General features: G+C 50.6%; 1 protein-coding gene across 1 annotated transcript in view; it reads right to left on the bottom strand.

The window, feature by feature from the left end:
* The window catches only part of xrra1 (X-ray radiation resistance associated 1), a 127,799-nt gene that overhangs the window by 65,255 nt on the left and 49,673 nt on the right, over positions 1-12,871 (bottom strand). The window contains exons 4-5 of the mRNA XM_085998321.1: positions 9,271-9,342; positions 5,892-5,964 (exon numbers count right to left, since the gene is read on the bottom strand). Of these exons, the coding sequence (XP_085854447.1) occupies positions 5,892-5,964; positions 9,271-9,342 (145 nt within the window). The remainder of the gene's footprint in view (positions 1-5,891; positions 5,965-9,270; positions 9,343-12,871) is intronic.

Here is a 12,871-nt window from a genome sequence, read left to right as displayed (position 1 = left end):
CACAGAAACAGGCCATTCGGCCCAACTGGTCCATGGCGGTGTTTATGCTTCACGCGAGCCTCCTCCCACCCTACTTCATCTAACCCCATCAACATATCCTTGTATTCCTTTCTCCCTCGTGTTTATCTAGCCTCCCCTTAAATACATCTATGCTGTTCGCCTCAGCTACTACTTGTGGTAGCGAGTTCCACATTCTCACCACTCTCTGGGTAAAGAGGTTTCTCCTGATATTCCCTGTTGGATTTATTAGTGACTGTCTTATATTGATGGCCTCTAGTTCTGGTCTCCCCACAAGTGGAAACAACTTCTCTATGTCTACCCTATCAAACCCTTTCATCATTTTAAAGACCTCTATCAGGTCACCCCTCAGCCTTCTCTTTTCTACTGAAAAGAGCCCCAGCCTGTTCAGTCTTTCCTGATAATTATAATCTCTCAGTCCTGGTATCACATAACAAACTGTAGCTCGGCATGATCATCTCAGTGAATAAATGGGCAGGATCTCCCTTAACTCTCTCTTAACTGAAGAAGACACTTTAGTTTAAAGTTTACAGTGGCAGTGAACCTCGACAGCATAAATCGGAAATTCACAACACGCCGCTCGTGATTTTCCAATACGTCCTGCCGGTGAGCAAGGATTCCCTGCCATCGATGCGCATTCGGAACATTATCCACTTTTGTGTCCAAGTCACTTTGTTCACTTTAGATGCCCCCCACCTCGCCCCCAGTGTTTGTGCCCTTTCCCCCGTTCTTCTTCACCCGTCTCCGTCCCTGCCTCGACCCATCTGCTGCTGAAACCCTCTTCAATGCTTTGGTTACCTCCAGACTCGACTATTCCGACGCTCTCCTGGCCGGCCTCCCATGCTCCACCCTCCGTAAGTATCAGCTCATCCAAAGCTCTGCTGCCCGTGTCCTAACTCACACCAGGTCCCGTTCACCCATCACCCCCTGTGCTCGCTGACCTACATTGGCTCCTCCAGCAACGCCTCAATTTTAAAATTCTCAACCTTGTTTTCAAATCCCTCCATGGCCTCACCCCTCCCTATCTCTGTAACCTCCTCCAGCCCCACAATCCCCCCGAGAACTCTGCGCTCCTCCAATTCTGGCTTGTTGCGAATCCCCAATTTCCATCGCCCCACCTTTGGCGGCCGTGCCAGCAGCTGCCTGGGCCCTGAGCTCAGGAATTCCTGTGATGCGCCTTGGTACATTTTACTACATTAAAGGCACTGTATAAATGCAAGTTGTTGTTGTTCTCCCCGTAGACAGAGGTTCACACTGGGGTACAGCCTCACGAGTACGGACAGCTCTCCAGTACCTCGCCCAAGCAGCCTGTGATGAAATATTCCATTCATCACTGCCTGTGACTGTGGTCGGTTTCAGTGTCATTTCCCTTCCCCCAGTCCTCATTGTATTGTTTATTGGAATGTGCTGGAATGTGCTGTGTGTGTAGGGCTCCGCCCATACCTGGCCCCTTTTGTAAGCTAGCTCAGTCTGGCCTCAGTCTCCAGAAGGAAGATACCTCTCTCTCTTACGTGTTACTTTCTAAGTTAATAAAAGCCTTGTTTTGTTTCGCTAACATCGAGTCTCGGAATTATTGAGGCACATCAATTTTATTAACTTATTTTTCAACACTATGGATCAACTCCTGAAACCCGAACGTTTGGATTTGGATCAACATGCTCCGGACGCATCAGCACGCTTCGGACACTGGTTTGAGTGTATGGAATTCTTCCTGGACAATTCCGCAGCCGTCAAAGACGTTACGGACGCTGCGAGGATGAGACTCGGAATTCTGCGGAATTGGGTAAGCCACCGGGTTTACCCCCTCATCCAAGACGCCGATACGTACCTGGCCGCCTGCGACATCTTAAAGGCGCATTACCAGCAGCCTACGAATGAGGTGTATGCTAGGCATCTGCTCGCTACTCGCGCACAGCGACCTGGGGAATCGGTGGAGGAGTTCCTAAGCACCCTGAAAATGCTTGGCAAAGACTGCAAGTGCCGAGATGTAAAAGCCGCAGTGTACACTGACGAGCTTGTTCGCGATGCCTTTATCACAGGCCTCAGCTCCACTTACATCCGGCAAAGACTGCTGGAAAAAACGGGGTTGGACCTGAAACAGGCTGCGGACACCGCGCGATCCCTGGATGTGGCCCAGAGAAACTCGGACGCCTACTCTTCAGCCCGCGCCGTCCACGCCGCCACGTGTGCACCGAGGCGCCGCCATCTTGGAAGGCATCTTCCCCGCCCGGCAGCCCGACACCGGCGGGGCCCCGCTCTCCCCCCAGAAGCCCTACGACAGCCGCGACGCGTCAGGGACCCAACTGCTACTTCTGCGGGCAGCCAAAACACACCAGAAACCTGTGCCCGGCGAAAGGCACCACCTGCTTTAAGTGCGGTAAGAAGGGGCACTTCGGGAAGGTGTGCAGAGGGAACCCCGCCGGAAAACCAACCGCTGGAAAACCCGCCACCGCCGCGTGTGCGCCGTGGGAGCGGCCATCTTGGACGCCATCTTGCCCGACCTCGTGGGGTCCGCCATCTTATGAGCAGACAGCGTGGACGCCATCTTGTATCGATCAGGGCCCTACAGTGGCATCGGTCACAGTGGACCAGACCAGGCCGCACCCGCTATCCAAATCAATGGTGGACATCGAGGTAAACGGGTGCCGGGTTAAATGTTTAATTGACAGTGGAAGCACGGAGAGTTTTATCCACCCTGAACTGGCACAGCAACTCTCCCTAAAGGTGGTCCCTGCTCAGGGTACCATCTCTATGGCTGATAAAACCCAGACATCGACCATTCTGGGTTACTGCACGGTACAATTGGGTGTTAACGGAACTGTATACGATAATTTTAAAGTATTAATCATGAAGAACCTATGTGCGAGCGTGATCTTGGGCCTGGATTTCCAGTGCAACCACCAAAGCATCACGCTCAAGTACGGTGGGTCCCAGCCGCCCCTCACAGTGTGCGGTCTGGCTACCCTGAAGGTAAAGCCGCCTTCACTATTCGCGAACCTTACCCCTAACTGCCGGCCAATAGCGACCAAAAGCAGGAGGTACAGCTGGGAGGACAGGCGGTTTATCGCGACCGAGGTAGACAGGCTCCTGAAAGAGCGCATTATTGAACGCAGCAACAGCCCATGGCGTGCCCAAGTGGTAGTGGTAAGGGGTAGCGAGAAGAAACGGATGGTGATCGACTATAGTCAAACGGTCAACAGGTACACCCAACTAGACGCCTACCCGCTACCCCGCATATCAGAAATGGTGAACCAAATCGCCCAATACCGGGTGTTCTCCACCATCGACCTCAAGTCAGCGTACCACCAGCTCCCTATCAGACCAGAGGACCGCCCGTACACCGCCTTCGAGGCGAACGGACGCCTCTACCAATTCCTCAGAGTCCCCTTTGGGGTGACGAATGGGGTCTCGGTTTTTCAGAGGGAGATGGACCGCATGGTCGATGACCACCACTTGCAGGCAACCTTCCCCTACCTCGACAACGTCACCATCTGCGGCCACAATCAGCAGGATCACGACTCGAACCTCGAGAGGTTCCTGGAAACCGCACAAAAACTCAACCTCACCTACAACGAGGACAAGTGCGTTTTCAACACCACGCGCCTCTGCATACTAGGCAGCGTGGTGGAGAATGGGGAAATCGGACCAGACCCCGACCGATTGCGCCCCCTACGGGAGCTGCCCCTGCCCAACACTCCCAAAGCCCTGAAAAGGTGCCTGGGGTTATTTTCTTATTATTCCCAATGGGTCCCCAACTACTCCGACAAAGCCCGCCCCCTCTTGAAAGCATCCTCTTTTCCGCTCTCTGCTGAGGCCCACGCCGCCTTCAAAAGCATTAAGCAGGATATTGAGCGGGCCACGCTACAGGCAGTGGACGAGAACACTCCATTTCAAGTGGAAAGTGATGCGTCTGACTTCGCCTTGGCGGCCACCCTCAACCAGGCGGGGCGGCCCGTAGCTTTCTTCTCGAGGACCCTCCAAGGGCCCAAGATCAGACACTCCTCCGTGGAAAAGGAGGCCCAAGCCATCGTGGAGGCAGTGCGCCACTGGCGCCACTACCTAGCCGGCAAACGCTTCACCCTACTTACCGACCAGCGGTCGGTAGCGTTTATGTTCAATAATAAACAGAGGGGGAAGATTAAAAATGATAAGATTCTTAGGTGGCGGATCGAGCTCTCCACCTTCGAGTACGACATCATTTACCGGCCAGGGGCCCTTAACGAATCCCCTGACGCCCTCTCACGAGGGATGTGTGCCAGCGCCACCGGGGATCGGCTACAGACCCTCCACAACGACCTCTGCCACCCAGGGGTCACGCGGCTGTTCCACTTCATAAAGTCCCGTAACTTACCCTACTCGATTGAGGAAGTTCGGTCTCTGACCAGGAACTGCCGCACTTGCGCTGAGTGCAAGCCTCGGTTCTACCGCCCAGATAGAGCCCACTTAATCAAAGCTACACGGCCCTTTGAGCGGCTCAGCTTAGATTTCAAGGGCCCCCCTCCCGTCCGCCAACCGCAATGTTTACTTCCTGAACATTGTGGACGAATACTCCCGGTTCCCATTCACCTTCCCCTGCCCAGACATGACCAGCGCCACGGTCATTAAATGCCTCAACAGCCTGTTCTGCCTGTTCGGTATGCCGAGCTACATCCATACGGATAGGGGGGCGTCCTTCATGAGTGAAGAGCTACGCCAGTACATGCTGTCCAAGGGGATCGCCACGAGCCGTACCACCAGCTACAACCCCCGGGGTAACGGCCAAGTGGAGCGAGAGAACGGGACAGTATGGAAAGCAGTCACTCTAGCTCTAAGGACCAAGGGCCTCCCTATCTCCCGCTGGCAGGAAGTCCTCTCGGATGTGCTCCATTCGATACGGTCGCTATTGTGTACGGCCACTAATGCCACGCCTCATGAACGAATGTTTGTCTTTCCCCGGAAATCCACCTCAGGCGTATCCATGCCGTCATGGCTCTCCACCCCAGGTCCGGTACTCGTGCGAAGGCATGTGAGGGGCCACAAGACGGACCCTCTCGTGGAGCCAGTACACCTACTCCACGCCAACCCCCAATACGCATATGTCCGGCATGCCGACGGAAGGGAGGACACCGTGTCCATAAAAGACGTCGCCCCAGCCGGCATCGACAACAACCACGGCAATAGCAGCAACAACGATCACAGCAACTCTTACCCACCCACTACTCTTTCATCACCCCCGGAAGAACATCGACCAACGGCACCCCCACCAACTACCCCTTCAACAACCCTGGCGGCACCCCCGGCAGAGACCCAGGAGACTACCGGGGACACCCAGCCGACACCCGCGGCACCACAACAGCCACGTCGGTCGCAGAGGACTATCAAACCCCCGAACAGACTAAATCTATAGAAGGGGTGAATGTGATGAAATATTCCATTCATCACTGCCTGTGACTGTGGTCGGTTTCAGTGTCATTTCCCTTCCCCCAGTCCTCATTGTATTGTTTATTGGAATGTGCTGGAATGTGCTGTGTGTAGGGCTCCGCCCATACCTGGCCCCTTTTGTAAGCTAGCTCAGTCTGGCCTCAGTCTCCAGAAGGAAGATACCCCTCTCTCTTACGTGTTACTTTCTAAGTTAATAAAAGCCTTGTTTTGTTTCGCTAACAACGAGTCTCGGAATTATTGAGGCACATCACAGCCATCCTTCACTCGAGTGTTAGCTGGCTGTTCACCTGTGGGAGGCGTCACTGCCATGCCCGATTCTGCTCTCGCGCGCCTGCACACTTTGCAGCAGGAGTCACTGAATAGCAAACAGGAGCAGGGACTCGGGTGCTTTTTCCCTCCTTTGCCCAGGGTTGCTGAGAAGATAATATTTATTTAAATTAATTGATTCTTACCAAAAGGTAAATGGTTCGCTGCCGCATTTATATAAGCCACACTATCAAACAACTGAAAATCTTCTTCATTCACCTGAAGAAGACAGAGTGGAGAGAAAAAAAATTCTTAAAGAAAGATAGTTAAAAACAATGTTCATTTATTATAAGGCTTCTTCGGCAGCACCTCCCAAACCCGCAACCTCTACCACCTAGAAGGACAAGGGCAGCAGGTGCAATGGGAACACCATCACTTCCAAGTTACCCTCTCAGTCACACACCATCCTGACTTGGAAATATATCGCCTTTCCTTCACCATTGCTGGGTCAAAATCCTGGAATTTCCTACCTAACAGCACTGCGGGAGCTCCTTCACCACACGGACTGCAGCGGTTCGAGAAGGCAGCTCAAGGGCAACTTTGTAAGAGATGTTTATTGTACATCACGATCATCTGCTTGTTTCCTTACTGAGAATAGTGCAAAGATCTGGCTATGTCAGAAGTTTGTTAATGATTGAGTTTCACCGTTAGAAGGCTATAAACATCAAGCAGTTACAAAGGCCAGCGTCTCACACCCTACCTGTGACAACAGTGCAAGAGTTGAGGGACCCACATCAGGGCGCTGTGCAGTACTGAGGGAGCGTTGCACAATCGGAGGTGCCGTCTTTTGGATGAGAGGTTAAACTGATGCCCCCGTCTGCCCTCTCAGGTGGACGTAAAAGATCCACGACACTATTCCGAAGACGAGCAGGGGAGTTCTCCCCGGTGTCCTGGCCAATATTTATCCCTCAACCAACATTTAAAACAGATGATCTGGTCATTATCATATTGCTGTTTGTGGGAGCTTGCTGTGCGCAAATTGGCTGCCGCGTTTCCTACATTACAACAGTGACTACACTTCAGAAAGTACTTCATTGGCTGTAAAGCACTTTGGGATGTCCTGAGGTCATGAAAGGTGCTATAGAAATGCAAGTCTTTCTTTTCTTTCTGTGGGAACTTATAGTGAGCCCTGCACCTGTGACAACCGTATAAGAGTTAAGGGCTCCAGATCAGGAGGAGAAGAGCAACTGGAAGCTGGCGGGAGAAAGGGATCACTGATTAGATGACAAGTACTCTGACAGCGTGGACCTGAGCGGGAGCGGCGGCAACAGAGGCAGCGGCTTAAAGGGAGCACCGGAGAAGGCCCAGGACACAGCGTGAATTTGAGTGGGAGTGGCAGCAGAGGCTTAAAGGGAGCTGAGCAGCGACTTTAAAAAAAACATAGAAACAAGGCGTGACATCACAGGACAGCAGGAGGCGGAGTATAGATCGAGCGGGAGGCCCAGAGAGCGCAGACCGGAGCAGTGGGGCAGCGAGGAGGCCCAGAGAGAGCGCAGACTGGAGCAGTGGGGCAGCGAGGAGGCCCAGAGAGAGCGCAGACCGGAGCAGTGGGGCAGCGAGGAGGCCCAGAGAGTGCAGACCGGAGCAGTGGGGCAGCGAGGAGGCCCAGAGAGAGCACAGACTGGAGCAGTGGGGCAGCGAGGAGGCCCAGAGAGAACACAGACTGGAGCAGTGGGGCAGCGAGGAGGCCCAGAGAGAGCACAGGCTGGAGCAGTGGGGCAGCGAGGAGGCCCAGAGAGAGCACAGACTGGAGCAGTGGGGCAGCGAGGAGGCCCAGAGAGAACACAGACTGGAGCAGTGGGGCAGCGAGGAGGCCCAGAGAGAGCACAGACTGGAGCAGTGGGGCAGCGAGGAGGCCCAGAGAGAGCACAGACTGGAGCAGTGGGGCAGCGAGGAGGCCCAGAGAGAGCACAGACTGGAGCAGTGGGGCAGCGAGGAGGCCCAGAGAGAGCACAGACTGGAGCAGTGGGGCAGCGAGGAGGCCCAGAGAGAGCGCAGACTGGAGCAGTGGGGCAGCGAGGAGGCCCAGAGAGAGCACAGACTGGAGCAGTGGGGCAGCGAGGAGGCCCAGAGAGAGCACAGACTGGAGCAGTGGGGCAGCAAGGAGGCCCAGAGAGAGCACAGACTGGAGCAGTGGGGCAGCGAGGAGGCCCAGAGAGAGCACAGACTGGAGCAGTGGGGCAGCACGGAGGCCCAGAGAGAGCACAGACTGGAGCAGTGGGGCAGCAAGGAGGCCCAGAGAGAGCACAGACTGGAGCAGTGGGGCAGCGAGGAGGCCCAGAGAGAGCACAGACTGGAGCAGTGGGGCAGCAAGGAGGCCCAGAGAGAGCACAGACTGGAGCAGTGGGGCAGCAAGGAGGCCCAGAGAGAGCACAGACTGGAGCAGTGGGGCAGCGAGGAGGCCCAGAGAGAGCGCAGACTGGAGCAGTGGGGCAGCAAGGAGGCGATGTACCTCCAGCGAAAACAACAACAGCAAGTGATACATTTTGGTAGAAAGAATGAGGAGAGGACATATAAACTAAATGGTACAATCCTGAAGGGGGTGCATGAACAGAGAGACCTGGGGGTATGTGTGCACAAATCGTTGAAGGTGGCAGGGTAGGTTGAGAAAGCAGTTAAAAAGGCTCACAGGATCCTGGGTTTCAGAAATAGAGGTATAGAGTACAAAAGTGTGGAAATTATGATGAACCTGTATAAACACTGGTTCGGCCCCAACTGGAGTATTGTGTCCAATTCTGGGCACCGCACTTTAGGAAGGATGTGAAGGCCTTAGAGAGGGTGCAGAAAAGATTTACGAGAATGGTTCCAGGGATGAGGGACGTCAGTTACGTGGATAGACTAGAGAAGCTGGGGTTGTTCTACTTGGAGCAGAGAAGATTGAGAGGAGATTTGATAGAGGTGTTCAAAATCATGAGGGGTCTGGACAGAGTAGATGGAGAGAAGCTGTTCCCATTGGCAGAAGGGTCAAGAACCAGAGGACACAGATTTAAGGTGATTGGCAAAAGAACCAAAGGCGACGTAAGAAAAAACTTTTTTACGCAGCGAGTGGTTGTGATCTGGAATGCACTGCCTGAAAGGGTGGTGGAGGCAGACTCAATCACAGCTTTCAACAGGGAGCTGGATAAGTATCTGAAGGAAAGAAATTTGCAGGGCTACGGGGAAAGGGCGGGGGAGTGGGACTAGCTGAAGTGATCGTGCAGAGTCGGTAACCAGAGGTCACAGATTTAAGGTGATTGGCAAAAGAATCAAAGGCAACGTGAGGAAGCATTTTTTAGACAGTGAGTTGTTGTGATCTGGTAGGGTGGCGGAAGCAGATTCAATAGTAACAGTTAAAAGAGAATTGGATAATTTCTTGAAGGGAAAAAAATTACAGGGCTATGGGGAAAAAGCAGGGGAGTGGGATTAATTGGATAACTCTACCAAAGAGCCGGCACAGGCACGATGGGCCTCCTTCTGTGCTGTATCATTCTATGATTCTATCCCCTACATGCAAGCACACAGTTGTAATGTTAACGTCATACGTACGGAATCGAGATCCTGATCACTAATATTCACAACACACAGGTCAGATTGACTATCCACGCAGTGCAGGTGCATCTGTAAAGAACAACAGAGAAGGTGAGAGAAACTGGAGTCTATCCCGGCAGGTTCCACAGCTGAGAACGTGGCCACTGCTTAAATAAGAACAATCCAATTTGGCCCACTGAACTTGGGCCTTTTCCAACATTTTTCTTTGTCTTCTAGGCAGTTTCCCATGGCAAGCACTCACATCCCATCGACTGAAATTTGTAAAGCTTGCGCGCAGAGTGAATGGTTGACATGCTTTTGGATTAACATTGATGCTTGTTCTCGAGTCACACACTGGAAAGAAGTACAGGAAGCTCTCCTGGTCTCTCCAGAAAGTGGATAAACACCATTCTGGCAGCCTATGTATCTCAGTTTAAAAATGCAAATGGTAGGAGAGATTTTCCTGGGTCTCCACCGGATGGCAGGGGAGTAATGAATATTGGAAAGTCGTTGAACACACACCTGTAATCTTTACTTGTACTTAATAAAAACTCTCTCCCAAGTCTCTTACATTGGAATTTTCAAACTCCCAATTGTCTATCCTTTGTCCTTCCATTCACTGTGAGACATCAGTAGCTGTCCATCTGCTCAATCACTCCCTCACCTCCGCATCTGATGCCCTTGTCCACAGTAAAACCCTTAACTCTCTCCCACCCTGGTCATTGTCTCTGGTACAGCCTGAGGGTAGGGAATTTGTTAGGAGGTAGGAGACAAAGAGTAGGGATAATGGGTATGTACTCCAATTGGCAGGATGTGACGAGTGGTGTTCCCCAGGGATCTTTACTGGGCCCACTGCTTTTCACTAAGAACAGAAGAAATAGGAGCAGGAGTCGGCCATACAGCCCTCAAGCCTGCTCCGCCATTCAATAAGATCATGGTTGATCATCGACCTCAACTCCACTTTCCTGCCCGATCCCCATATCCCTCGATTCCCCTAGAGTCCAAAAATCTATCAATCTCAGCCTTGAATATACTCAACGATTCAGCCTCCACAGCCCTCTGGGGTCGAGAATTCCAAAGATTCGCCACCCTCTGAGTGAAGAAATTCCTCCTCATCTCAGTCTTAAAAGGCCGACCCCTTATCCTGAGACTGTGACCCCTAGTTCTAGACTCTCCAGCCAGGGGGAAACAACCTCTCAGCATCTACCCTGTCAATCCCCCTCAGAATTTTGTATGTTACACTGAGATCACCTCTCATTCTTCTAAACTCCAGAGAGTATCGGCCCATTCTACGCAATCTCTCCTCATAGGACAGCCCTCTCATCCCAGGAATCAATCTAGTGAACCTTCGTTGCACCGCCTCCAAGGCAAGTATATCCTTCCTTAGATAAGGAGACCAAAACTGTGCCCAGTACTCCAGGTGTGGTCTCACCAAGGCCCTGTACAATTGGAGCAAGACTTCCTCACTCTTATTCTCCAGCCGCCTTGCAATAAAGGCCAACATGCCATTTGCCTTCCTTATTGCTTGCTGTACCTGCATGCTAGCTTTCTGTGTTTCTTGCACGCGGACACCCAAATCTCTCTGAACACCAACATTTAATAGTTTCTCACCATTTAAAAAATATTCTGTTTTCTATTCTTCCTACCAAAGTGAATAACCTCACATTTCCCCACATTATACTCCATCTGCCACCTTACTGCCCACTCACTCAGTCTATCTATATCCCTTTGCAGACTCTGTTCTCCTCACAGCTTACAGTCCCACCGAGCTTTGTATCATCAGCAAACTTGGATACATTACACTCGGTCCCTTCATCTAGGTCATTAATATAGATTGTAAATAGCTGAGGCCCCAGCACTGATCCTTGAAGCACCCCACTAGTTACAGCCTGCCAACCTGAAAAAGGCCCATTTATCCCTACTCTCTGTTTTCTGTCCGTTAACCAATCCTCTATCCATGCTACTATATTACCCCCAACCCCATGAGCCCTTGTGTAATAACCTTTTATACGACATCTTATCGAATGCCTTTTGGAAATCCAAATATACTACCTCCACTGGTTCCCCTTTATCTACCCTGCTAGTTACATCCTCAAAAAACTCTAATAAATTTGTCAAACACGATTTCCTTTCATAAAACCATGTTGATTCTGTCTAATCATGTTATGATTATCTAAGTGCCCTGAAACCACTTCCTTCACAATGGATTCCAGCATTTCCCCGACGACTGATGTCAGGCTAACTGGCCTGTAGTTCCCTGTTTTCTCTCTCCCTCCTTTCTTGAATAGCGGTGTTACATTCGCGATCTTCCAATCCGCTGGGACCATTCTAGAATCTAGGGAATTTTGGAAGATCAAAACCAATGCATCCACTATTTCTGCAGCCACCTCTTTTAGAACCCGAGGATGTAGGCCGTCAGGTCCAGGGGATTCGTCGGCTTTTAGTCCCATTAGTTTCTCTAGTACTTTTTCTCTACTTAAATTAATTACATTAAGTTCCTCACCCTCATTAGACCCTTGGTTCCCCATTTTTGGTATGCTTTTTGTGTCTTCTACTGTGAAGACAGATACAAAATATTTGTTTAACGTTTCTGCCATTTCCTATTCCCCATAATAATTTCTCCTGTCTCAGCCGCTAAGAGACCAACATTTTCTTTTGCTACTCTCTTCCTTTATACATACTTGTAGAAGCTCTTACAATCTGTTTTTGTATTTCTTGCTAGTTTTCTCTCATTCTATTTTTCCCCTTTTTATCAATTTTTTGGTCATCCTTTGCTGGTTTCTGAAACTCTCCCAATTCTCAGGCTTACTACAATTCTTCACAACATTATAAGCTTCTTCTTTCAATCTAATGCTATCCTTAACTTCTTTAGTTAGCCACGGATGGATCACTTTTCCCGTGGAGTTTTTGTTTCTCAATGGAATGTATTTTTGTTGAGAATTATGAAATATTTCTTTAAATGCTAGCCACTGCTGATCTACCACCATACCTTTTAATCTATTTTTCCAATCTACCTTAGCCAACTTGCCCCTCATATCTATGTAATTGGCTTTATTTAAGTTTAAGACTCTAGTTTCGGACTTAGGCAAGTCACTCTCAAACTTATTGTGAAATTCTATCATATTATGATCACTCTGCCCCAGAGGATCCTTTACTATGAGATTGCTAATTATCCCTGTCTCATTACACAATACAAGATCTATAATAGACTCTTCCCTGGTTGGTTCCATGATGTATTGTTCCAGGAAACTGTCCTGAATGCATTTCATGAACTTGTCCTCCAGACTACCTTTGCCAATTTGATTTGTCCAGTCTATAAGATTAAAGCCCCCCACTATATTTATCAATGACTTAGACGAAGGAATAGAGAGCCGTATATCCAAGTTTGCTGATTACACCAAGTTAAGGTGGCACAGTAAATAGTGTTGATGGGAGCAGAAAGTTGCAAAGGCACATTAAGTGCATGGGCAAAACTGTAGCAGATGGCGTTCAATGTGGGGAAGTGTGAGGTCATCCACTTTGGAATTGAGAAAGATCGATCAGAGTATTTTCTAAATGATAAAAAGCTAGGAACTGTGGCGGAGCAGAGAGATTTAGGGGTCCATGTACAGAAATCACT

The sequence above is a fragment of the Somniosus microcephalus genome, chromosome 10 (genome assembly GCF_052327205.1).
Source record: "Somniosus microcephalus isolate GS21.2 chromosome 10, FLI_Smic_1.0, whole genome shotgun sequence".
NCBI lineage: Eukaryota > Metazoa > Chordata > Chondrichthyes > Squaliformes > Somniosidae > Somniosus > Somniosus microcephalus.
Note: the sequence above shows the minus strand (reverse complement) of the source record. Positions and strands in the feature narration are given on the sequence as shown.